We start from the raw sequence: 26,949 nt of genomic DNA, 5'->3' as shown, positions 1-26,949 counted from the left end.
GTTTACAGTGTAGATTTGTTTCTTCTTCGAAAGTACAATATAAAATGGTTCGAAAATCCTTCTTTCCTCGTCCGTTCGTCGGGCGAACTTGCCAGACCAGTCATAAATTGTACCTGCTGCGAAGAAACGCTGCTTCTGCGACTTTTATGAATATGTGTACAGATATATATATATACCTGTAATTATAATTTTTATATATTGAAAGGAAACATATGCGTAAGCATTAGTAAATCGATCGAAAATAAAGTAGGAACCAACTCGATTTTTATTTTTGAAATTTTGATTGTACGGGCTCCTGTTTGAACTGTCGCGTGTTGAACAAATTCGCAAACATCCACGTACAGAATGTGCCGATTCCAACGAAATAGAATATACGTGGCCTCAGTTAGCGCAGCAATCATGTCGCAAGTGGCAGTTCCGCGTGTGTTTCTCTATTTATTAGCCGCTTTCCTTGCCACTTTTTCCAGTAAGTGTTATTTTCTTTGATATATATATATATACACGCAACTTTAATATATATGTATATATGTATATGTTGATGCGTAGCGAATTGATGCAAAGCAAAATTGAAAAAGAGCATTTCCCCACAGAAGCAAGTTCATACGTGCCACCGGATGATTGTTTGAAATTCGATGTCGGTGATATTGAGGATTACTTGTCGAATCTCAATTTCGAGAATGTGCCGACGATCAATATGATGATCGGCGGGTTCAAATGCCCGGTCACAGCTTTGCCCTTCGGTGCTTTGAAATCAGACTGGGCAAGGCTGTTGCTTCTGCAAAGAGCGCAACCGAAGGAATCGATTCTCTTAAAGAAACTGGATCGTCTTATCAGAATTTTAGTGATCGCTTATTTCCGAATGGAAGAACGTTTCGATGTTATGCAATCTGGATTTTGGAATATAAGCAGGTTGGTAACAAAAACTCTAACTATCAACGATAAAGACTTCTTCACAAGCTTGATCTTTGTATCTCATTCGATCGAATATTTTGATAGTCCATCCGCGACGTCTGTACACGAAAGCACCACGAGCACTAATTCGAAGGAGGAAACGAAGAAACTCGATAACTCGATCGCTAATTCAAGAAAAATAAATAAAACCTCAGCGAATTTTGCTATGAGTACTTTTCTTAACAACGATGAATCCAGTAGCACGATTGAAATTGAACGAATCGCACTTACTAGTTCGGATGTGACGAGCGAAGGCAAAACCGGCGATTTTCATACAATGCATAATATTCCTTTAAAGCATCGCTCGATAAGCGAGCAAATCGACGAAAAAAGGACGGTAACCGCTTTCGTAAATATTACAAATTTTTCAGAAAGAACCACTGACAAACGGAAATACACAGAGATATCGACTTTGAGCGCGAATGAATCCGTTACGATTAACACCGCGAATAATTTCACTAGGAATAAAAATGGCACGAATATTTTTACGAGAGACGATTCTGACGCTGATAAAAATATTAATTTCTCAACAACAGAATTTAGCAACGAAACTAAACCAATTATAACTGGCTCGAACGCTGTTACTGCTCGTATTTCGGAAACGATGACTTCTTCTAGTTATCAAAAATTAATAGCGACGAGTGTCGAGAAAGAAAGAACGGCGGAATTAATTGCCCCTACTATATTTAGCGTCACGCAGACTAATGGTGTGAAAAAGCATGGTACTCAGAACGATTATAAAGTCACCGTTTATTCAGATAAAATTTCTACTAACCCGACCGAAAGATTTAATCAAAGTCGTCCGAATAATCGGACTGGCGGTGTATCCCAAGTCTTTGAGAAGGTTCCATGGAATTCCACGAATTCTACTGTTTCCTCTAATAAGATCAAGGAACCTTCGATCTACAAAAATACTCCGTTTGGCAATAAGTTTTGGAAATACATGACAAGTTCACCAAAAATTTCTTCCACTACGGTTACTGCAGATCCGACGTTAATGTCGCAGACAAAAGGAACGGAAAGATATAAAGGAAATTTGATAAAATCTAAAAAACGCGGAAGCTCGAACACCGATATTGAAAAAATGTTTAGGTGGTTTTATACTTTCGGTCATTCCAGGTACATACTTATGTTTCTCCTACATCACACGCTCTTTTCCTAATTACCTTTCGTTTATTTGCCAACGTTTTGTCATAATTACAGTAAAAACGATTCGGTTGATCGAGGCGTCTACATCGCATGCGAAGGAAAGAGTCACAACGGCAAAGAGTAACCTCGCCAAACGATATTTTTCATCTGCGAGGTATTAGAATAAATTTGCATACACGTATCTTTTAAAAGGCAAAAGTTTGGGTCGTTTTGAATCGACGATAATAAAATTGTTTGACTTTCACGTGGTTGGATATTGCTTCTTGATTTGTCTGATTATACGGCATTTGTAGATGGTATAAGAAATGCACGTTGCGACAACTGGACACTTGCCGATTCTTATCAGCGATATTGCGGGCCAGTCCATAAATTCATGAGGCGGGGCAACGCTGACTGATATTTACGAGGTCCGCAGCTGGTAACGTTCGTCATGCTTTACGAGCTGTCGTAAACGAATCCTCTTATTATTCAGTTCTCTGTCCATAGGATTTTTCGGATTGTCTGCAAGCAGTTGGATTGTCCGCTTGATTGGTTCGATGCAATTTACGCAGGCAACGATAGCTTGAACGACATCGTGTTTCGGATGTGATTACGATCCAGTTGAAATTACACGCGAAATCGTGGGAAAAAAGATACGGGATCAGTGTTGCGCTGTTCAAAATGTTCTCGTTATCCGCAGGAAAGGGAATGAAAACGGTTGCGATGAGTACATAATTGGCTTTACGCAAACTATCGTGACTCGATGGTTTAATAACGGTTTTTCGAGATAGCACACCCGATCAGTTTAATTTGCAACGATAGCATATCAGCGGGTTGCGGTTAATAACCAGTCGAAGGTACGCGAACAAATAGGTGTGTTCAATCAGCACGTCGTGTCGTTCCGAATTATTCCGCGATATTTTTGTTAAAATATCCGTTCGTTCGTTTCGTTTGTCGATTTACGGTCCGCGATAGTGTGTGTACACGTTTTGTGCAAATGCGCACGTGTATTCAAAACATATGGAGAATCATCGAGTCGAATAACTTTATCGCTTATATTAATTACATTATACAAGCTAAATTTTCAGTAAATATGCTTAAAATTTAGATTTACAGGGTGGTTATCAATTTGTAAATCCGAATTATCTCCTCGGTAGAGAATATACGCGATTTATGACTCTTTATTTCCTCGCAAGGGTATCCTATCTATTTTAAATATTCCAGATGTTAATTCTTCTCTCTTTTCTATTTTCTGATATATTTCTAATATAAATTCGTAGCGTGGTACGATATGTTCGCGTCGTGTTCGCTTTGCAAGCCTTGCTAAATTAAATATGTGCCGGTATTGTACAGATTAATCGTTAATAGAGTAATCGGTAACTTAGCCTTCTATCTTTTATTCATTCTGTTGCCGTTGACTTCTTCGTGATCGAGCTAGCGTTTTAATTCGAGAACATTATTATCGTTGGTAGGTTCGTCTGGTGCATCTTCTTTACAAGAATTAGCATCAGAGCGAGCTATATTTATTAGAGTCAATAATTTAGCCCGTTGTGAAACGGATTAGAGCGGTATATCGTTCCTTCTAAGGAAACAAATTACCTTGCCTTGGCGAGATGCTAGTTGAACAGAGCATTCCTGGTTTCCCTTTGCACCTGCTTTTCCCTATTTCTCACGTCCACGCCGACAAACAGTCGCGCTTTGACGCGACTCGTTGGTAATTGCGTTAACAGTTGCAACCAAACCGCTTGGAAATTCAAGGTTTCTCGTTGAATGCAAAATATTGTTTGACAGCATTAGACTGATCGACACGCTTCATAAATTGCGACGTTTGTTTCGTTTTTCTCGAGAACCGGGCCAATTAAGCTGACAAATCGTTCACGGAAGAGGTGTGTCGTGGGTGGGGAATTGATAAATAAAGGTGATCAATCGTGAGCAAATGTTCAACTCTGGCGAAACAAATTTGCTCATTACTTATCATTTCTTCGCGATTACTCGCCGGTCGGATTAGCCGTACATTGTTCTTCGGGAGGGAAACAAATTAGTCGCTTCACAGGAACGCGACTTCGAGAGGTTCTCTGGCCGGGTTCGTTCCTACGGTCTTCGTGTCTAGAATACGGTAATGCCGGTGTACGTTCGCTTGTTCAAACTGTTCGTCAGGGTTACTTTAGCTTCTTGAGCAGCATCGAGAGTAGCAACGATGAACTAGCGGCCAGAGCAACGTTGAGGCTAGTATCTACCACCGACAGAAAGTTCACGGAAATCATTTAACCGAGGAAGAGTAGCGCGATCACAGGAAAAGAGGAGGAGTGCAGAGCATCGGTGTATGATGGTGGTGGTGCCGCTGGAGGCTGAGGCGAGGGTGAAGAAACGCTCGGTAATTATTTTACCGACGGAAGCGAAGGGATGAGAGAATGCAACTTGCACCCTTCCTCTTTTCACTCCACCTCCGTTTCTAGCGGCTTGATGTTAATTCATACTAATTGGTTGCATTACTCTCGTTTCATTCACCCGCCGTGGTTGTTTCCTTTCCTTTCGATGGGAGCAGCCCATCCTTGTTTTTGTTGCTCGACGTCCTGCCATGCTTTTTATTAATTAGTCGCCAATTAATTTCAAACATTTCCTATAATTTAACCGTAATTCTTGCATTCTCGTGAATACTTTCGATTGTTTAGTTTCTCGTTGTCAACTTCCGATAACGTCCCGAACGAGGAAACTCGATTTACTAAACATCAGCGGTACCTCAATTGCGAAGAATTTGTCTCGTCGTGAAACGTCTGATATTTGAATAAAAGTTTATCTAATTTTCATTAGTTAAACGAATTAAAGAAGCGATAATACAGTCTTTGTGATACACATAACAATACCGTGTAACTCGTTCGGCCGTTGCAGATACAGCGGAAAAGCTTGAATTATAGAGAAATAAAATAACGGCTTAACCCACACCGAAACAGGAGAAGAAGGAAGGAGCGTTATAAATAGACGGGTGGCTCTTTGTTCTCGGCAACATGTTCCGCAACGATAAAAATTTCCCGCGAAACCAAAAGATCTCATGGACCATGTGTAGCTATTTTTATGTCACTTGGCCAATTTGTGGGTCGCACGCGTTTCTTAGATATCTTTGGTTATCCATGTTTCAAAAAATATGAAATGTCGTCTTAAGAGGAAGTTGGCTGAAAAATTCCAAGAAATTGATGGACCAGTCGTAATCTGCAGCAGGAGACGGCTCGCGAAAGTAGGAATCTATAGGTGGCGAAGGAAGAGCGGAGATGCGTGAGAAAGCGTCGGATTGTTGGACACCCCTTGCGAGGGTGTAATCATCTTTGCTCAGTCTCGTCCGTGAAAATCCATTCTCGTCACGTCGAGACAAACGGGCTCAGTTGACTCTCCATCTAAATCTCCTTCTTCCTTTCGTTCTCCGGATCTCCTTCTTCCTTTACTCGCACGGATAAGAAATGAAATTAAAATTCTCCAGGAGACTGAAACGTCACGTTCCTCGTCGTCCGTCTCATCTCATTCCTCGTTTCGTGGAAGGGAGCACCGCGTCCGTTCGCCTCCAGGTATCCGGAAGATAAAGGAAACGAGAGATCGAGTCTGCTTCGTGGGATCTCGCAGATCGTTCGATTCGGACGAGCTGGGGGCTGCCGATGGATCTGCAACTTTCCACGGAAAAGAACGAATCCCAAAGAGTTGGGCTAACCTAAAACTTGGAATAAAGGGTCTGATCCTCTCCTAGGAATGCATAGAGATGCGTACGAGAGTCGATGTGAAATATTTGTTTTCCAAATAGAGGTCGAAGAAATAGTATTTTGATATCGCTACCGTTCGAGCTTCTTCAGATACGTGCTTTCTGTGCAAAGGGACACTGGGACGTTCCGTATCTTTGCTTTGAAAATTTATGGAATTTACTTTTCATAGAAGAACGTTGCGCGCGAACCAAGACAGCCTTCTTGTCCATCGAAGACGGTCTAGTCGATCTCGTTAAGTGAAAGAAAGGACGAGGTACGGTTTGTGGGTAGGTCGGAGTGGAAAGCGTGGCTGGTTAATTGGAATCGCCTGCAAACTTGGCGACTTCTCAGCCTCGAAAGCATCGATGAAATTGCAGCACCCGTCAAGCTTCGGCCGGTTTCCTCTTCAGTTTCGAGATCGTTTCTACCTTCTCTTTGCTCGTCGCTTTTCATCCAGCGACAGTGGGATGCGACTCAATCTCGCTGCCAGCTTTCGTCCCGAACACACTGTCGTCTTCGACGGAACACGGTGGATCCCTTTGACTCTTAAAGACGGTGTGACGTGTAAGTAATTGTTACTTCATCGCTAGGTTGATTATAGCAATTTTCCTAGCTCCTTGGCTCGCTCCTACTTTTCTCTTCCTCTTCTCATTTACTTCATTACCTTCTTTGTCTGTTCGTCGCGTAACTTTATCGCGGAAATTAGTTTCGCTTCTTGCGCATATATGGCGCATCATCGATGCGACCATCGTTACGTCCACATATACATTTTCTTTCAACTTTGATTGTTTCACACCTCGGGTTACAAAATCGTCAGGTCGCCGCCACTCATGGTACGCAGCCGAGAGAACGCCTGACAATTAATTATTCTCTTCTACTTTTTCCTCCGCAAAGAGGAACAAAGGAAGAATATGTAGGCGTGAGTTTCCAGGAAGTTCGCGCAAAACAAGTGGAAATCTTTTTCGGCGATGGTCACCTTCAATTCTCGCTAGTTTTTCTCAGACAGCGTTCTCGCCGCGAGACGAGCTTTTCTCTCGTTCGTAAGTTACGCTTTCCTTTCTTCGTCGTGCCAAAACTCGTCCGGCTCGTTAATACTTTCGCGGCGATCTCCGAGTATAAATTTCACCGTGGTATTTTCCATCGTATATCGTAAAAAGAGTGGTTTTTCACGAACGAAAACTGTTCTATTTCTTACCAAACTACCGCGCGATCGTTAATTTCTTTGTCGCGGATGGATCAAACGACGAGCGAAATTTTGTCGAAATTTCCATTCGACCGGAAGAAAAATGGGAAAGTGGGTGTGTCTTATGGAACGTTCGGGCATTCGTCCTTGAATTATGTAATATTTCATCCAGGGAATTAATTCAGCGTCTTTTGTTCAGGAAACAAGGAGGGAACTAACGAGCTGCGTATTGTCCGAGATTTCATATCAAACCGATATTTCTGCACGATTCAACGACAAGGCGTTTGTCGAACGACGAAGACGTAATTACGAAAGCAGAGCGTCGAACGATCTTGGCGGTCGGAGGAAGCGGAACGCCGCCTTGCCCCGACCTTTCCCATCTTCGGCATCAGTAAGTTAGAACTATTCGAAACGTTTCGTCCCTCGTTTGCATGCCGATACGTGGCACTGAACCAAGAACCAAGTCAGCCCCTAGATCGAGCGCAGACCGACCTGTGCGCGAAACTTCACCAGTGCCATTTCTCGGATATAAACTCGACGCTCGGATCCACGTACAGGTACACTCTGACTGGAAACTGTGAATATAGGTGCGACGGAGTCTCGCCGGGGATGATGCCTTGCAATTTCGCGCGATTACCGCAGGGCTCTTCCAATTTGCCGAGAAACTTTGCCGTTATCGTGCTTCTATACTTGCTAGATCGATAATCTCTCTCGCTCGTTCGCTCCTCCGAGACGTTGTTGGAATCGTTACGATCGTCTTCGTATTTTTTTTCGAATTTTCGAGCAGGTAAACGAGAGTACAGAGCGCGCGGATTTGAAACGAGACGATTAATCGCAGAAGGAAAAGTTCGGGGCGCGGAAGCGAAACGGCGGGTCGATACGCGTCGATTGTTCGAGGACGCAACGAGGATGCGCGTTCACGGAGGACGGCTCATCTTAATCACCAATTCATCACTCGCCATTGCCCCTCGAGGCAATCGCGCGTGAACCTAGCCTGATAGACGATACATCGGCGATACCGAAGCGTAGGCATCGTCGCGTCCTGGCTCATCCCCGATTCGCCGGAGAACTGGACACGCTTGGTCAAATACCTTCGCTAGCTGGTTACATATAGCCAAGTATCTAATCGTACCGACTACCGACAAGGTTTTTCGAACGAGCTTGATGTTGGCAGGCTGAAATTAAGGTCGGTGCGGAACGCGAGGGTAGACCGAATTGATACGGACGATCTCGCTGACGGGGACGCTTCGCCGACCCGCAGCCTCGTTTACCCCATAACGATCCTTAAATTATTTCTAACTGGCGATTGTTTGGTCGTGTCGATTCGCGTCACTTTCGATCACCGACTTCGTCTTTCCACTCGTTCATGGAACGCCAATTCCTGTTAAACGATAAACGGTCGCTCGACGAGGCCCTTTTCTGACACAGAACCACGGACAGAAATAGCGGTGGAGATTCGCGAAACGCTGAAACAACTATTTGCGGTTGAACGGTATGAAAGAACGTCTTGACGATCGTTCGTGTAATAGAGGACTGGAATATCGTGAAAAAGAAATACCCTCGTGAAACGCATGATTTTCTAAAGTGCTGTAGCAAGTGACCGGGCAACGGGACGGGAACAGCGAAGTAGGATCAGTTACTCTTCCAGGAAGGGATGCGTTGGTCCGTGAACTCGCCGATAACGCAGAATTATAGTCCCAGCTCTGGCAGAGCCATCCTCTTCGAACCAACCATGTGATTCCCTACAAAACGCCTATCACTGTGCGTACCGAGGCGTGAGCAGCTTCGGTTTGCACGCATGTATCATCCCATCCCGTTGTCACTGCCTTTGCTTCTTCGCTTTTGTCCGAACGACCCAATGGACTGTGTTTCTTTTTACAAACGAACTAGGCGAAAAAATCCAGATCGCGATCTGACCTAGAGCAATCGCGCGATGGAACGAAGATCGAAACACGCGAAGAAACTGTATCGATCGACTGGTGACGTTCTTCGATAGATATCGGCTGCGTTTGCGTTCTTATTTTTTTTTTTTATTCGAACCGGCTTTTATCCGATCGAAAAGCAGAGCATTAGATAGACGATGGCGTTTCCTCGAGCTGACCTTCTCTGTTCCGCGGTGGTCGGATATCGGATTAAAATACACGCTTACGAAAGGATAATGAGTCTGGAAGGCGGCGACAAAAAACTGCGAACTCTAGAGGATTTTCCAGGAACAATTTGCTTGTCCTTCCTCGCAGTTCCGTAGCATCGGACGATTAGATTATCCTGTACGAACGCTGCGAATCCCACGCACACTTTTGCCCTTCCATTTGGGGTTGGAACGATTTCCTAGCCGCTGGAACGGCTAATTGGCAGCGTCCGGCCATTATCACGAGTCTTCTTAATTTACGGAACTGAATTTTGCCGTTATAAATGCCGGTTCGCGACTATCAACTCATCTATACCGGCTAATTTTACGAGGAAATTTAATGGAGAATCGGAGGAGCGGAAGCGCGTTTTCACAGGAGGGAATGGCTAAGGGTGGATAGAGTCGCATACATTTCGTCCCGAATAGTTTTACCTTGCGACTTACAGATAACATCTTTGCGTTAACGCGAACGTGACGTTTTTCGGAGGAAATTAAATGGCGAGTCATCGCGTGCAGCGTACAGTCCTCCTGTCATGCCAAATATCAGCCGTAATTACTTTTATTCAGGAAGAAACGCATTTACCATGTTTTAAGAAGTTCATGGGCCATGGAACATCCTCCAGATGCATATTCGATTACCAATCCGCCAATTACCGGTACGTTCGTTCGAGTGCTCCTACTTTTCTCTATGATACACCTTTCAAGGTCGAAAGTGGAAAATCGCACGACCAATTATAGCATTCGTCTTGAAAGTGCTTTCCATCGATCTCCATTTTTACACGGTTTTATATCCTCTCTTGCTCCATATTTTATCTCGTTCTTATCCAAACATCGTGCCATTGCTCCGAGCTCATCGATTCGAAAGATTCGATTTACCGACTAATTTTCCTTCGTAATTTTTGCCACGATAATGGCCTAGTATATCGAGTCATTCGCAAACTCTGACGAACTATGTAAATTCATCGAGTAAGGTGAATGGCTGTGACGGACGTGGGTGGTTTTTATCACGTCGACCTTTTTTTCCGCAAAGCCGGTGTTAAAGCAGTGCGTGACTGTGATTCGGTTCTTATCGCCCGATCTTTGTTCGCAAATTTAATTACTTTTTTAAGCGAACGTTTGCCAAGAATATCTTTCCATGTTTCGTTGTGTGTTCCAGTAGCGGATAAGATTCAGAGGTGCAGGAATTGCTTAAAAATTGCACAGACTACGCGTCAAAGTACAAGTACTTTTTAGCGTGATTTCACACGACGGAAGTTTCGTATTGTTATGTAACGTAATGCACGTTGATTTTCGCTAATTGCTGCGCTCTGGTATTTTATCTTGCGAGATTTCAAGCGTTTTATGTCGTCAGGTTCGGATTGAGAAAAGAAAATTGCCAGTGTTGAACCCTTGAGTATCATTGGCATGTTGAAACTCATTAGGAAAATTATCCGAGCTGCAGTTGGAAACCGACTTGCCGGAGGTACTACGACTCTTTTCCTTTATTGCTTTTCTCTTTAGAAATTCAACGTTTGTTTGTACAAATTCCGAAACACGTTGAAAAATGCCGTATAGAATATGTATATGAAGCACTATGTAAACGACGTAGGAGCGAGCGTTTGTAGCGTTAGCTGTAATACGCGACATCGAGTTCTATTTCGATAATAGACAAAGTGATCGTGATTTTGTTCGATCTGTGGTTTTCGCGGTCGCAATATAGACATCGTCATTACGATGGCTTACGAGGAAAGAGTATCTGATTGATCTCCCCTTTACTCCGTACTTTGATCTTCCCAACGTACCGTGTATTTCGGCGTCTTACCGTTTCATCTTCGTAAGAGATACAGAAGAGAGACCCTTATTTAGTGGATTCGGTTAATGTTTCCCGTTGCAAGGAGCAACGACGAGCGAACGCTAGCTAGAAAGATTGCTTTTGTAGGTTCGTTCGCCTTGCTGCGCGGCCAAGGAATTTAGAGAGTCACGGATGTAATTTTTATTCATTTCCAAGGGAACTTAATACCAGAACTGCTGCAAAGGGATTCCAAAGGTTTTGTGCTCGTTCGACTGTGGTTTAGTCGGATCTTTTGTTATATTGCCCCTTGCTGTTTCGTGTTTGTTCTTTTATTTCGGTTAATAGGAATACTCGGCATAGTCCTTAGCGAGTAAAACAAAGGCGCCATGAAGCATCCTTCCTCCGAAGAGTTTCTAATAACGTCTGGTTTAAAAGGATTCGAACGAGTACATACCTACGTATAAATTAAAGATTGAATGGCATGACATTTTTATTTCGTGTCAGCGGTGCGAGACTAACGGCGCGATGAGAAATTCTCGAATGGAGGAAAACCGGCGAATGAAGCACGCGCGTGTGAGAACAAAGGACGACGCGATATTGGATAGAGCATAAACGAGAAGGGAAGTTATGGCGGTCTCAATTAGTACAAATAAAACGTTCCGAGCTAGCTAATATTATTTATCGCTCGCTCGGATGCCTCTGCACGTCGTATAAAAGCGAGAACACGGAAACCCATTATAATGAAATTAACAAATTACCCGTCGTCCAGCGCCTCGACCTCTGCTCCTGCCAGCGAACCCGTACCACCGAATCCCTACGAGTATCGTCTGTTTTCATCCTCTCGCGAAAACCACCCCATCTCGATTTTCCCTTCTCCCTTCTACCCTTCTCTTCTCTTCCTTTCCCTTCTCTTCCCTCCTCTTCCCTCCTCTTCTCTTCTCTTCTCTTCTCTTCTCTTCTCTTCTCGCATCACGCGAAAGACAGCCTATACAATTCAGCTGATCCCGTTTCCGTTACTCCGCTTCTTGTGCATTAATTCCATTCTCCGTTAGCACGACTGGGGTCTCATTCAGACAGGAATTTCCTATCTGTGTGGAGGGAGCCTATGCTTCTCCGACGCCGACGCTACCGCGTAGTAATCACTGGAATTGCTACTACTTTATTCGAGCGCTTGCCCCTTTCGTCACGCGATACACGCGATTAAAAGCAACTTCTACTCCGTAGAAAAGTTTTCCCTCGTTTCTTTTTCTTCGACGATTCCTCGATCGATCGGACGATTTATAAATTTTTCTCGCTGAATCAGCCGCGCAAACGCCGACCCGAGACTAACGTTGTCACGCTTTCTAACTAATTCAAATTTACGAATCGGTCTGCCGTACGCCGCTTCTTTCTCTGTTTCCAGTGTTTACAGATGGGATCGTACGTAGGGAAATTTTCAATTATGCACATTTTGCTCGATGTAGTCGGCGTTCACGCGTGACACGTCGCAGAAACGCGAGATGGGGGGTGAAGCGAGTGGATCCAGGGGTCGTCGGTGGATGAAGGGGTGAAGAAGGGCGGAAGAGGTGAGGGAGGATGGAGGAGGTGGACGGGGAGGGGGATGTCGGTTTTTGGGAGGGTGCGGGTTCGGTGCAGAGACAATAGTAGGCGGACAAAAGCGTGATATACGACGACCCCCGGAGCAGTGGTATTAAAATCATATTTTTAAGTCCTCCATCCTACCCCTGGACCTACCGCGAGCGCCGTACTCTTCGTTGCTACCAACTCTGTCCCCTCGTTTCATGCTGAACCACAAAATGGCGGTGGATGGGTGGTGTCTCTGTGGGACTGACGATGCTCCTGGATTTAATTGGATTCGTTGGCTGTAATTAATGCAGCTCCATCGGCCGTGGAAAGGTACCCGTTTCAGGATTTTGATTTCTTTTAACGTCACCGTTGCCCGGCCACTCTCATCTCCGATATTATTTTTGCAGGCTTAGGTGTACGATTGCTCGTAGCGGCGAAGACAATCGTTCATAGAAACGGTTAAACGTTAATCGAATTCCTTTGACTGGGGATCGATCGTTCATTAACGTCGATCGCTAATCTCGTCAAAGTCGGCAAAAAAAAAAAAAAAGAGGAAGAAGCCGTGACGGATAAAAAGTTGCAGGCTATATCAAAGGTTGGAGAAGCAGCACATTTTCATTTGAAATTCCGTGTATCTCCGGAGAATCTCGAATCGGCGGGTTATTCAGCCTCCAGTCTGATTTAAAGTCCTTCGAAAGGGATGATATACGGGCCTGAATGTATGTACCTTCGCATTTACACGCAGGCACGCGTGAAATGAATATCTCCTTCCTAACCCGCGACCCACCGCAGACGTATATATTTCATCTTGCTATCACTATTTCAGAGAGATGACTTGCTTTTTCCTTCCCGCTTCAAAGGATTCTCTGGCTTACTTTTCTGCTAGATACGGTCGTTAACTTGGATACCACCTGCCGCTTGCTGCATTATTTTTGAAAATTCGTTAGCGATCTAGAGGAGGAACGAACGAGCGGATCGACGCGTAGTTGTTTCGCTTTCTTTTTTACTAAAAGTTCCACGTCGCTGAAAAATGAATATCTAAAAGTAAACGCGTATTACCCCGATAAACCGCGATAAACCGTGCGAAGCCTCGGATCTCCAAGTGATCTTAAATTAAACGAAGAACGCGTAAGATGCGAGAATCTGTAAAGATCTCAAGATCTTTGAAAAATGTACCGAGAACTTTGGAAAAAAGAATTCACGCGTTAACTTGTGATTTCGAGTACGCGTTCTAGTCTATTCAACCAATGATGAGTGTCAAGTATTTTCTTACTTTAGTTCGCGTCCACTCGAAACAGATATTTTTTCGCGATTCACACGCGTCAGAAAAAAGAAGTGACAAAACGATGCGGCCGCGTTCAAACGTTGCACGCGTACTCCAGCCACTCCGGATGCACTTCATTAGAACTTTTAAATCTCGTTTCGTGTCGTCGTCCGCGGAATAACTCGTGCGACGACCGAGTTTCGAAACAGCGAGATGAATTTGCTGGTCCCTTGAACGCCGTTATACGTACGCCAGTCGCTGGTTCCCCGCTGTTACCTCTGCACGGTCTCTTGCCCGAGTACTCTACATTTTCTTTGCTACTTTATCATCGCTGATAGTCCTTACCGCGAAGGTTAGCAGGTAGCCTACGAATACGCGAACTATCAATAAATTATCCGATTTTACGAGCACTCGGGTGCAAGTACTTTGTCGCTACGGTAAATTTGTTCGTATTCCTTTTTTCTTCAGTTTTCTTTCTATCGAGTAAGTTTAATTGTTAGAGCGATCGATTTACGAGCAGACATCGATGTAACATTTCAATTCCAGGCGAAATCTTAGGATTTGTCAACGTGTCACGGAAGAGAAACGCGCATTTTTCAACGACCAACCGGGACGAGATATCTCCCTGTAGAGTTGCTCCCTTTTTTACGAGGCTCTCCTTCGTGTCAACGCTATCGGTGCGAGTTTTCACTCGGAACGAATGGAATAAGGGATTCGCGTTTGGTTTTGTCGCGTGTAACGAACAACGGTACGGTGCTTTGTTCGACATTTTCCAGTCCCATCGTTGGAACGCGTGCGTCGTCACGTTGCGACGTTCGGCCGAGACAAGAAAATCGAAGAAAGCCGAGTCGCTAGAATTGGCGACTGTTGGAAGTCGAAGAAAGCGCGACCCGGGTAAGACCGATCTCTTTCTAAGAAACTGGAAGACGAATAGGAACGGGCAACAAGTTGGAAGCGAGCGCGTTACGAACGTTTGAAATTCGCGAAGAATTGGCCCCAGAGAGTGGAGAAGCGGCAATTAGAATCTCGGAGAAGGGTGGACAGCGAGATGCCAGTCGTTTAGCCAAGGCATTTTCGCATTACACGGACCATTAGGAGTTACTTGGCGAGGTTGCCTTTCGGAAAAACGTTCCACTTTGTATAATGGTCGGCCGAAAGGAACAGGAAGTTCCGTTGTATACGTTTACTGCCGGGCAAAGGTACTCACGCGTTCGCCGACTATTTCATTTTAAAGTCAAAACGTCGTGCCTAGTCGGAGCTCCGAACATCGTAAGAGGGTTGCTATACTATTATAACTTTGTAATGGCCTACTAGCGCGTACTTTGCCCTGGATATTGCCTTAAAGGGCGCAACCGTGAAACGTCCCCTTCGTAAATTTAACTTTCAAACACGTCGCCCGACATCGGTCCCCGCTAGTGCACTATCGCGTTTTTCATGTACTTCCATCCAGCTTTCTCCCGCGTTCATTCTTGTCCTCTCTCTCTTTGTCGTTTCGCGGTCCGGATTATGGTAATGATCACCGACTTTTATTTGCCATCATGTCCGCGAAACTGCCTCGTCGATTAATCATCTCGCACGAGATACGACTTTCGTCTTGAGGTATCGCGCGTTTATCACGCGCGTTCTAAATAAACCGATGCTAACGATGCACCGGCGGAAAACCACGAGAACTTAATTCAGTATTTTATTCGAACGTTCTTCTTTCTTCTTTTCTTTTGGGCAACTCGACAAGCGTTCTTTTTACCGAAAGGAAAACGTCGCGATTTTAAGCGCGTTTATACACACACTTATACAGACGCTTATCGTAAGTTTACCTTTAGACGAAAACGACTATAGGTAGGGACGTTTTCCAAAGTATTCGCTGCACCGGGAAACTTATCGACGAGTTCCGTGTCTCGATAGTTCCACATATAGCTTAAATTATTCGCAGACTTCTCTTTTCACTCGGTCCATAACATGACGATGCAAGTTTCCAACCGAGAAAGAAGGTCAGTAGTACTTAACGCTTAATTTGTCGAGTAGTCACGAGGACTTGCACGATGTGATTAAACTTTCAACGATAGAAGGGTCTGAGCCGCGTACAATGTCCGGCTCCTTTCAAAGTTCGCCCCATCGGCATATCCTAATCGGCCTGGACCGGCTTCTTTCCATCGCTTCTCCTTAACTGTATTCATACGGCAGCATGAATACGGACCAAATCGAAGAGAGAAAACGGTCGACGACTTCGGGAAATGTCGGTCGCTTCGAAACGACCACGGTACGGACTCGAGATCTTTGGAAGCGAACGTTGGTTCTCACAGCGTCCATGGAAATCGGTAACGAAGGACGTACTCGAGATTTCCGAGTAATTCCAATTTATGGCGTCGCGTTGTCGCAAATCATAAGCGCGGCCGGACGTTAGCGCGCACCACTGCGGAAACGCTTCGCATAATGGTCGTTCGATCTTTGGATTACGATCCAACAGAAATGTTACATCGGTTCGTTCGATGTCCTTGCGAGTTACATTTTCCGCTCGATATACCTGTACTAGATGTTCTTCTCGCCGATCGATCTCCATAGAGATTTCCATGTATCGTCGTCGCTCTGGTAGATATTTTATTGCTGGTTGTAAACCGTGTATCGGTTGTACCGGTTCTAAGAGTTGTTCTCCAAAGGAATTCTTCTCTTTGTCGTCTCTCGAGCTTCTGCAGAAGGGGCGAATGTTGGTTCGTTCGGCGATACTGTTCGAAAGAATTCACGAATTGCGAATGAAACGGAAGATAATCTCCGAGCAAAGTAGAAAGGAAAACGTTTCGTCGAGGACAGCCGCTGGACGAATCTATCGATTGTTGGGTGCTCCTTTCCTCGAACATTCTTGGCTAGCTAGGAGTAGAACGAATTGTTGGCGGAACGCCAGAAGGCCGAGCGAGAACGCTCGCCCAGGTGGAAGCAGAAGGTAGCGTAGTACCTCGAGCAAGATTCCGGGCAAAAAGTTAAGGGATAAAAAAAGAAAGCAGCGAAGAGGGGGAAAGAGCGGGGCATGAGGTGGAACGGAGAGAGTAGACGACCACGAAATATTTGTCAATCGCAAAGCCAGGAAGACCGGTCGGGAAAGTCGATTTAACGCCCGTTAAGGAAGCAATTCCTTTAAGAAGGACGAACGACGGAGCAATGGTGGTGCGACCCGGGGATGCTCGACCTTCCTGGACTTACGACCTTTCACCGGAGAATCGCTTCCGTCCGCCATTATCGGCGGACGAATGGAACATCAATAACCAATTTCGTAAGACTAATATCGCGAAAATTAGTTTCCTGAGGTCCCTTTTCCTTCGTGCTTCGTTCCTTACACTCTCTCACTCTCTCTCTCTCTCTCTCTCTCTCTCTGCCTCTCTCTCTCTCTCTATCTATAGCTTCGTTAAAAGGTCTATGACCTACTCGCCGTTCATGCTTTTCTTAATGTCCAGCCATCGAGCGAAAGCGATCGTGAATCTCCCTTTATCGTCTCGCAATACCCGTTTCCGGCCATATTTTCCTTTTTTTATCGCGCACGCTCGCCGTCGCACCGAAGAAACGATAATATACCTTTTAATCCGTGTCACCCAGATTTACCCGGTGAAATATCTACCTGGACGAGTTCGAATTCCGCCTAAATGCTTTCTGAACGATCCTCCGAAAATCGGTCATTTCCACTTTCCTATGTTCGCGTTGCCCTACACGCCGTCTCTCGTCGAATCTTTTATTTTTCGTCGACGAATTCGCGACAACAGCGGTCCTTCCTTTTCATCTGGATCGAAGACACGTATCCGAAAATTCTGACGAAAACGATTCTTCGAAAGGCTACTAGTCGATCGTGTTGAAAACTTTGCTGCGCGCTATCAAACGCGTCGATTAATTATTCACCTTGATAACGTCGGACGATGATCTTCTCAGAACTTTGTACTCGCAGTCGGTAAAAGTACATAGATATCTCTAGATAATTTTATTTTCCTTCGAGTACCGCGCTTTGCCAGCAATTTCTTCAATTACACAGGGCTTCCACTTAATTATAAATTAATTGTTCGCCGAGTTATGGCTCGATTTTTACTCCTCTTTTCGACCTAATTACCAGAAGGCCTTGAAGAGCTCCGAAACTCACCCGTTCTTTCCCTTCGTACACCGGTTTTTCTCCGTCGTTTTTGCCTTTCGTTCCGGTTTCCCACCCTTTCTTGCCCTCGCGGTATCCAACTACCATTTCGCCAGTGTATCTCGAACTTCCCTTTAACGAGAAACCACTGTACCTTTCGTAACGTCACCTTTTTGCCCGGAATCATGGCGTTTCGATGTTTCTTTTCACAGCGAGGAAATTTCCAGGCCAACGAGGGTGCATTCGACCAGTGAATTTTCCGGTTTTCCCTTTGCGGCAAACGTCGATAGGCGTGTAAGAAGTCTCTTTTTCTCCCTCTCTCTCTCTCTGTCTCTGTCTCTCTATCTCCCCCTTTGCACGTGTTTCGTCGACCGCATTAATTATTTTGTCGAAATTTACATTCGCCCCGGTGTAGTGGGTGAAATTCGGTGGAGAAAAGGAGGGTAACACGGTAACCGTTGGCGTGTCGAATTCACCAGCGCGATAGACAAGCAAAGCGATAGACAAAAGGTCGTGCTTATCGAGCAAATTTGATCAATCGGCAATTTCACTCGGTCTATCGGGGACGATATTTGACGCGATTCCGTCTCGATTTCTTTTTATCGATCCGGTATAAAGGCTATAAAACGAGATGCTGGGAATGTTAAAGTTGATTTATTAACGTTTGATTTATTTCCCAATCGATCGGAACGAATGCATTTACCCTGGCGAGGCAAGATAGCTGGGCTCACCAACCTGCGCCGCGATCAACCTTTTCATTTCGTACCCTCCTCTGCTTTCTCCTCTCTCATCCGCTTCTCCCATTCCCCCTTTCCCTTTCGTCGTTTTTTTTTCTTAACAAGAATTCCACCGTTTAAGTGCCATATTTTTCGTGCGAGCTGTAAGAGCGCCGGGTGTCTATTAATAAGCATATCAGACCGGTGGAATCTCGCGATAAAAGTGATGTATGTCGGTGGAATAACGGAGCATCGCGCCAAGAGCGGCTGATACAAACCGCTCGCAACCGCGAACAAATTTCCCACGAGTCGCTTTTTAACGGCCATCGGATGTCAAACGTCTCTTCCTTCGGTTACTCTTTTCCAACGCGCCACTATTTCAACGTCACGGACGTATTTATTACGCATCGTGGTAACGTTCGCGCGTCATTTTTCTCCGACTCGTAGACTTTTGCTCATTTTTCCAAGTAACGTAGCCGACGACGACGCGCCGCTTATCGCGCAACGCATACGCGTTCGTTCGGCGGTTCCACTTCGCTGAAAAACGTTCGCGCGATAAAAATTGAAGCAAACGCGCGCGATCTCGGCGGAAGGAAGCGCCGTCGTTTAGAAAAACGGCCAGACAACCTGGTCAGACGCGTAAATGTCTAAAATGTACGAACTTGTCGAATGCAAATTTGGCGACTTTTTCCAAAGATGTTGATGAATACGGAATCGCGAAGTTGCCGGTAGCTTGCGGCAACGGTAATGGAAGATCGGCGCGGTGGCGAAGCTGCAGTCGGAAACTCGGAAACGTTTCATCAAGCAACCGAGATCTCCTCTTACGGTGACCTATCCAGCTACCAGCTGCTATCTCCGCGTTCCTACTTGTAATCTCGCCTCCTTTATATCTTCTTTGTTATCAGCAGCCAGCGAAAGGAGGAAGAATCGAACGTGGATTTTGCGAACGAAACTTGACTGAGAGACCTCCATACGTAACATCGTCGGGCTACTTCGTACACGTCGTGGTTTCTCTCTTTTCGTTCCTTCTTCGTCGTTCGAACGATAGAGATTCTCTTGCCGATGAGAATCGAACAGCTGAGCCTTCAGGGATTAAAATTTAATTTGCTTGTACGCGTCGTACGCTTGTGGCTTCGTCTCTGTGGAAAGTTGGTGGCGCGGATTCGACGATTAAAAAGATTCGTTTGGGAAAGTATGGCTCGCGTAGTTGGAGCGATCGGTATCGAGCTAAAGTTCGCGACGAATCGGAGGATTAGGAGGATCGTGAAGTTTCCGCTTATACGTCGATCAAAATTCGTGCGACATGTACTGACAAAGAACACGACCAATACTTTTAGGAGCTTCGTATCACGTTCGGCGAACCGTCAAACAAAATTCTTCCGTGGTGAACAAAGGGAACGTTCCAAGTTTCCAGAGCCAACGACCTTCCTCCACAAATTCGTAACGTCGTAAGTTTCGAGGTTATGCGATGCAAAGTGAAGCCGACGAAATTTCGTAAGTTCGTAAACGGGCTCGTGGTAAATCGCACAGAAATCGCCGTGTTCGCGTTTGAGAAAAGATTGGCGCAACCCGAATTTTCCGCCGGCTGTTTCATAATCGCGCCACCGCGAAGATTGGCCGAGTCTGTCGAAGAACCTTTTGTCGTTCGGCTTCCCATTTCTGCCAGATCTCGTTCTTCGTCTCGATGAAGTATCGGAAGCAGGAGACTCGAATCGAAAACTGAGAGCAACGATGAAGAGAGGAACGAGGTGTGTCGCGCAGACCATCAACTTGTCCAATCCGGAGACATGCGTAAGACCAAAGAGGATTCAGAAGCTCGTTCATGCAGACATGATGCAGCCTTGTCCGAGCATAGTGGCTGGAGGCTCGTCTTATTGGACTCCGAGACCGGTGCCCATTAAAATCTGCACGCGGAAAGACATGCAAAGAACTTGTCCGCCAAAGGTGAACCAAATGATCGTTTCGTTGGGCGCACGGTTCAAAAGGCGGAAAGACGGTTGAACAGGAAGCGTACGTGGTCGAAGAGAATATATTTATCGTTAATGAGATTCCGTTAGCGGGATCGAATCTCTCGACTCGTTAACAAGGCAGCTTTGGCGTTAAATCACGCAAACGCGTTCCCATGGCGCGAGTTCGACTCGAGTTCGCGCGATATACACGCGTCTAGGAAGCGACGAACGACGATGTATCGGCTGCTGTAGGAAACTGATTGGTGGATACCGTAGTTGCGTTTACCTGGAATTAGCTCGACGGTTCGGTGTACACAGGTATAGCGACGCGGATGAGTCTCTAATGGAGGAGGACAGTTTAGAGTTGACGTACTTGTTAGGGACACGTACGTACGTGACCTCACGAGTCGAAAGCATCGTCGCGTTTAGCAGACTAGCAGACTCCAGGGTCCACTCGTTGAACAGAAAGCCGGATACTCTGGAGGGTTTCGTAAACGCGACAAATCTTTTACTCTCTTTCACGGGCTTCTTTCCACGCCTGTTTCCATTTCCGTAGCTTCGCCATGTATTTTGCTGCAATTCGAGGATTCGGCCGCGATACCCGCCAATACGAATAAACATAAACTCGTTTAGTTAGAAATATCAACGTTTCGTTTCGTAAGTAATTCCGAGTTTTGTTCGATTTTCCGCTTCACCTTCGATATTCGCTTGTATACCGTGTGCCGGCAAATAAGAATCCGGCTCTCTCGATTCTCAATGCAAATACAAAGATACGAAGGAAGGAATACCGCGCTTGTTCTTAAAAACTCTCAAATATTGATATTCTTTCGAGTCACGTACGCAAACTTGGTACTCTGTCCAAAGAAACGATACAGTCGCAAACCGTAGTAACGTTATGTACGTTTGCGTAGCTCTGCGAGTGTCCGCAGAAGACATCGCCAAAGACGTCGGGTTACAAATTCTGTAACATTCTGCTCTTCCTCGTGAAAAGTAGCATCGCGGCTGGTCTCGTTTATTGGACGCATACCGAGGGCTTGTGGGGTAGCAGCGCCGACGTCGAGGACCTGTATCGCAGGATAATGGCCACGATCGCTCCCACTTTGGACAACAGAGAAGTAGTAACGCACGATGATGCCAAGGTTAATTTCTGCTTTTTCTCGATCCATGGAAATTGTTACGTTTTCACAGATCGAATTGCCTCGCATAAACGATTTCAAGAACACGATGATACAGAAGTACAACTACGCCTTGTTTACCATAATGAACTGTATCGTGAGCGCGTCGACGATGCTGCGCAAGCAGCTTCAACGTATGTTGGTCGACGTCGAACCAGCCAAGGTCGAGCCATCCAACGTCGAATCTTCCGACGATACGACGGATACCGAAGAGGAAAGTTAACACTCGCGCCATTGTTAAATCATACAAGTCAAATCCCTTGTGTAGTGTTGTTTGCCCTCGTCTCGTCAGTTTAAGAAGTGCTAATGCACGAATAAATTCGTAAAACACTGGCTCTGCTCTATCATGGAGAATACGACTACTTGCGTCAAGAGGTGACTGCGACAACGGTGTTCAAGATGTTCACGCTGGTTTCGTCGAGGACGTTGGCAAAGATGTTCTCGAGATGTTGCTTCACGGTACGTACATAGAGATTCACGTAAGCACGCGAAATACGATACAAGGACAGATTAAAATTCCGTTCAGCTTGCTTCCATTTTTTCTCGGGACACCAGAGGGTACGCCAGGGATTTCTCACGGTAGTTGCATTTTAAGCGATTTTTATGGTACCTCTTGCTATCGTTGCAAAATTTCAGGTTTCTTTCCAGCCGGTATTTTACCCGGCGCGAATTTATTCTCGCGACAGAACTAAGAATTCTATGGGTTTGAACGCGTGGCGCGAATAACATTGAAAAATACCTCGGAAACGAACTCTTAATCGAAGAAGGATCAGCCGCGAATCGGCAAATTCGATCTCGTCCACCCCTTCGTGCAATCCCCGATTTTCAAGTTCAATTTTTCTTTCCGCTCCCTCTTTTATAAATTTCGGATTATGCTAAATGAGGCTTTAACGGTCTCCGGAGATCATTTGGCATCGTTCGATCGGCTGAATTTGTTCGCGAACCGAGGGGATCCGCGTCTCCCATCTCCTTTCATTGAATCGACAATCTCGATCGAGAATTCTCTTCAGCGAAGAGAAGTATGCGCTTCGTTAATTCGGAAATGTAGCTCCCTACGAAAAGCGGATATATCCTATCTATGTGTGCAGCGATCGCTGTTTAAACGGTCGCTTTCGTTTCGCTATCTTTCCCTAAGAAGTTCAAAGATGCATCTTTTTAATAAATCAAGCGTAATCGAAGTCGGTGGAATATCAGAGAGAGAGAGAGAGAGAGAGAGAGTCGGGATAGTCCTGTGGGAGGGTGATTCAAAGCACGATTCAGTTCGGACAGTTAAACAGTTTATTCAGATCGAAACTTTATGTAATATATACATACGAGTTAGTAGACGATATGCAGTTCTGATATGAAATCACCTATACAGTGAACTTAAAATATAATCGATTTACACGGACCTCGCATCATGCTGATTATGTACATTCGTTAGTCTCTAATTTTCGTTTTCGTGTTCGATCGAATCGCTTGCACCAGGTCAGCGGCGCATCGTTTCCTCGCGTGCCAAGAATTTTCCTATCGATGTTGTCAGTACGTTTGCCGGAAAAAGAGCAGCCATATAGAAAAGAAGAACGGCCAAAAAGAAGAGGAAAATTCTGAATTATATTCTTCATCTTTCCCTCGAGCAGAAACGAAACGTTTGGATCGTACAGGAATCGATGTAGATTCTCGGCTTGTGCGTGCGTTATACCGAAAATTGATTCTCGCCAGATCGACAGCCGGATACGTTTAGGTTAAATGTTCGTGGACGTGAAAGAAAAAAGTGTGATCGCGTCGATCAGGTCGCTGGTTTCCACGCGGGAACGTAGCAATTTCGTTGGCAGTACGACGACGATCGACCGTAACGATGATTTTTCCAGGGTTCGATAGAAAAAGATGTTCGATCCGATTCCCGAAGCGCGGCTAATTCTATGTTTGCGGCGAGGATAGCGTTTACTCTAATTAACAAAGATCGTTGTTCGTCGAGCGTTTTGGGAAATAACGACCTGTCAACCTGTCACTCGAACAGAAATCGACGAGTCCCATCGAACGACGATACAGGTCGCGTCGTTGCGAATCGCCTCGATTTCCTGGCACACCGGCGTTTCCTACTCATCGTCAGTCGGATTGCACCTTCCGTTAAACTCGCACCCTCGAACATCGAAATTACCGACGACGTTTGTGCGATCGTCCTCGAGCACGGTTCCCACGCAGGGCAAATTCTTCAACGATACATACTTATGTACAACGATACGACATTAACTAACGAGCAACGACTTTTAGTTACCTTTTTTTTTGGATTCTTTCATTATCCCTTTTTTTTCTCATTTAATACATCGAAAAAAAAAAAGAACACTCGACATTTGGTTCGACGTTACTAATCATTTGGATCGCGTAATCGATTCGCGATGCGTCACGCATTACGATAACTTAACGTTTATTTCTTTTTCGCTCGTTTTCTTCTCTTCGTTACACGTTCAAAGTAGAAACCGCATACCTCGAGCGAGAGTCTTGGACGAAGTTGGCGTTACTTCATTCTCTTAGGAATATACTTTGTCACTTTTTACTCCTAGTTTCGCCGTCAAGCTTCATGACTTCGTCGCAAAGTGTCACGTGGAAGCCCGGTTTTTCTGACCTTACAAATTCAATTTTTCACCCGAGTATAAAGACTCCTCGAGTCTCTCCGCTACTCCGTTATTCTTCTCCCGTTCGTTAAGAGAATCGAATGAAATTAGAAGAACAGTCGGACGGCTGCGACTTCTCGATAGAACAATGCACGCGGTAAATTCTCATTCTCCGATCGTTGTGCCTACACGTGCGTGTATATTTACAAGAGTGTTCCACTCACGTCGGAAATTAGGCTAAACGCGAAAAGGAACGTCCACGTCGACGATGGATCAAAATTTGGAAACTTCGTATCACAGCTACGATCGAGTACGATCGAACAAAATGTTCTTCGTTTTCCTAAAAAACCGCGTCTCCTCGCCGCGAACAGTCTCGTTTGCCAGCTCGCGCAACTCGCCAAACTATCTCGTCTCCGACTGTTCTCCTCAATTTCGATCGGATTCGTCGCGATACAGTTACAAACACCTCGAGTTTCTATTCTCGATCGCATCACTTATTGTCGATTCTTGCTTAACGCATTTTATCCTCTCCGCTAGGAAGAGAAAGCGATTTTCGTTGAATCAAACGTCGTCCCTAATTCCAGCGAATGTTAAAATCGCGTTGCGCTCGTACGAGATTTCGTGAGAATGCGAGAGAAAAAAAAGAAACGAAAGAAAGAGAAGGACGACCACGGGCAAAATAATCGAAAGGAGACGCCGACGACGTTGCAACGTATAAAATGGTGTTTCTTACAAACTACTTCCGCCCCGAATATGTTTTCCGTCGTTGAAACTGATTGATCAGCCTCGATACCGCGCATCACGCCTCTTCCTTCTTGCAACTCGGCGAAGTAACATCGCGTTATCTTTCCATTCCTCCGCGTCTTCCTTTCCTCTTCCCTCTCCCCTGATTTCCATCGTATATTCTCGCCCAGTTCCTCCATCCATCTTCATTCCGAGCAACCGGAAGAGGGGTTGTACGAGAACCTTTTATCTTTTCTCGCGTTTCTCGGCCTAATGCCTCGATGTCTGGAGAATTCGATTGGTAGGCTGAGACGTGGGTTTATTTACCCCCATTTCGATTCTTCGGCGTCGATTGCCAGCGCCGCCGGCTCCCAGTGCAATCGCTTCGAAGCGCGTTTAATACGTTGGGCTGGCAGTAGGATACAAAGTCGAACGTGGTTCTCGGGTAGAAAGTTGCGTTTCCTCGATACGTTACTCGAGACTGCCACTTTGGCGAACGGTGGTCCGGTCGTACGGCGTGTCCGGGAGGCGAAGTCACGTAGCGAGAAAGAAATATGCGAAAAGACAGCGTCGAAGATGGTTGGACTCGGAGTCTGGCGACGGAAACAGGGATAGGGGAAAGTTGCGCCGACGTTCGAAGACAGAAGAACACTACTTGGGAACATGTTGCCCAGGTGGAAAACTCAGGAGCGCAAGTTTTCACCTAACTCTTTTCCAGTTCGATTCTTCTTCTTCTTCTTTTCTTTCAGTTCCGTTCCTTTCTTCGTCCGTTTCTTCCCGAGAGGAAAAAAGAGAAAAGAACAAATTTTGCCCGACTATCGAGAAAACGTTTACAAAACAATTTTGGCGGATACCTTCTCGCGATTGGAAAGTTTTCCCGACAAATCTAAGCTCGCGTCGCACATTCGCCTTTCTATCCATCGCTTATCCAGTCGACGATCTCCGTTAGCTTAGCGGCTGTTGTTCCGTTGCTCGCAACGACACGGCGGATTGTCTTTATGCCGCTTCGTACGACGTCTAATCGTTTCGCAAGACGAGTCGCGAAAGCGTTCGTTCGCTGCGTACGATATCGATCATCGAACATCTTAATGGTCAGTGTCCAGCCGTGCAGCGCTACGAACGAGCCGAAATTTTCGGCAAGGGACCTCTGTTCGTGTCGGTGAACGCGATACACGGACGCAGAAGGCGACGAACAACGAGGTCTAGACGCAGCTCTCCGGAAGCCTGTTGGCCATCAGTCGTCTCTTGATCGCTTCGCCGTCCAAGCACTCGCCAGCGACGACAACGCCTTGCCCGGCTCCGACGACGACGACACCTTGGCTGCCACCGAGTGTCACGCCGCCCTGTCCACCGCCCATCATCACTCCCGTCATGGGCATGCTCTGTAAACTCGGTATCGTGCTTCTCGATGGTAACCTCAGCTCCGTCGGTCTTCCGCTGAATTTGTGGCAGAGTTCGTCTATGCTTGGTGTAGGTCCGGGCGTGACCCAATGTCCCGGGGGATATCCACCTGGATAACTCGGTGGGCTCACTTCTACCAGGTTTCCTTCTGCAACATCGAACCGGAGATGATTCTTTTGGGATTCGTTCGAAACGATACGACGATGTTCCCGTGACAATTAGCCACGCGGTTCTTCTCGCCTTCTCTTTTCACCTTTGCCCTATCGAATTGTAACGTGCCGTTTCCGACGCAACCCTCATGTACGTACCATCTTACGGAATGACCAACGTTCTTGGCTCGATGAAAGCGAGAAATCTATTTTACGTCGCCAAACCGTTGCATTTCATTTCTTACTAACATTCTAGTCGCGTTAAAGGAGTTTCCGTTTTCCCGCATACATTTTTGATAGTCTCCCGTTATCGAGTTTAACGCCTGCTAATGGCTGGACTCGCCGAACAAGTGTTTCCCCGGCGGCGATATTTTAAGCAAGTTTTTGTATTTAAATTCGTGTCTCGTAACCAATTCCAAGTCGA

General features: G+C 45.7%; 3 protein-coding genes across 9 annotated transcripts in view; 2 read left to right on the top strand and 1 right to left on the bottom strand.

Annotated features, from left to right (window-relative positions):
* Window positions 1–97: 97 nt before the first annotated feature.
* Window positions 98–7,303, top strand: LOC117205075. 4 transcript variants are annotated; one of them, XR_004487182.1, is made up of 6 exons: window positions 98–466; window positions 591–909; window positions 997–2,070; window positions 2,155–2,254; window positions 2,394–2,507; window positions 2,587–3,186. XR_004487182.1 is itself a non-coding variant. In XM_033443149.1 (5 exons), the coding sequence occupies exons 1-4, from the start codon at window positions 346–348 to the stop codon at window positions 2,222–2,224; spliced, it is 1,584 nt and encodes a 527-aa protein (XP_033299040.1). In that variant the 5' UTR covers window positions 98–345; the 3' UTR covers window positions 2,225–2,254; window positions 7,187–7,303. The 4 variants fall into 4 exon arrangements, 3 of the variants coding, with proteins under 3 accessions (XP_033299040.1, XP_033299039.1, XP_033299037.1); XM_033443149.1 differs by lacking the exons at window positions 2,394–2,507; window positions 2,587–3,186 and adding an exon at window positions 7,187–7,303; XM_033443148.1 differs by having other exon boundaries at window positions 2,394–3,186.
* A 12,853-nt stretch (window positions 7,304–20,156) lies between these two features.
* LOC117205080 lies at window positions 20,157–22,831 on the top strand. Its single transcript, XM_033443157.1, has 3 exons — window positions 20,157–20,478; window positions 21,395–21,598; window positions 21,672–22,831. Exons 1-3 carry the CDS (start codon window positions 20,266–20,268, stop codon window positions 21,879–21,881), a joined length of 627 nt encoding a protein of 208 aa, XP_033299048.1. The 5' UTR covers window positions 20,157–20,265; the 3' UTR covers window positions 21,882–22,831.
* Window positions 22,832–22,918: 87 nt separating this feature from the next.
* Window positions 22,919–26,949, bottom strand: part of LOC117205103 (nephrin-like) — a 252,859-nt gene continuing 248,828 nt past the window's right edge. For all 4 annotated transcript variants that reach the window (XM_033443190.1, XM_033443191.1, XM_033443189.1 and 1 more), the window contains one exon: window positions 22,919–26,524. In XM_033443190.1, coding sequence (XP_033299081.1) covers window positions 26,178–26,524 — 347 coding nt within the window. In that variant the 3' untranslated portion in view covers window positions 22,919–26,177. The remainder of the gene's footprint in view (window positions 26,525–26,949) is intronic.

This window comes from Bombus bifarius, unplaced genomic scaffold (genome assembly GCF_011952205.1).
Source record: "Bombus bifarius isolate JDL3187 unplaced genomic scaffold, Bbif_JDL3187 scf7180000007986, whole genome shotgun sequence".
Lineage (NCBI taxonomy): Eukaryota > Metazoa > Arthropoda > Insecta > Hymenoptera > Apidae > Bombus > Bombus bifarius.
This window is presented reverse-complemented; position numbering and strand designations above follow the sequence as displayed.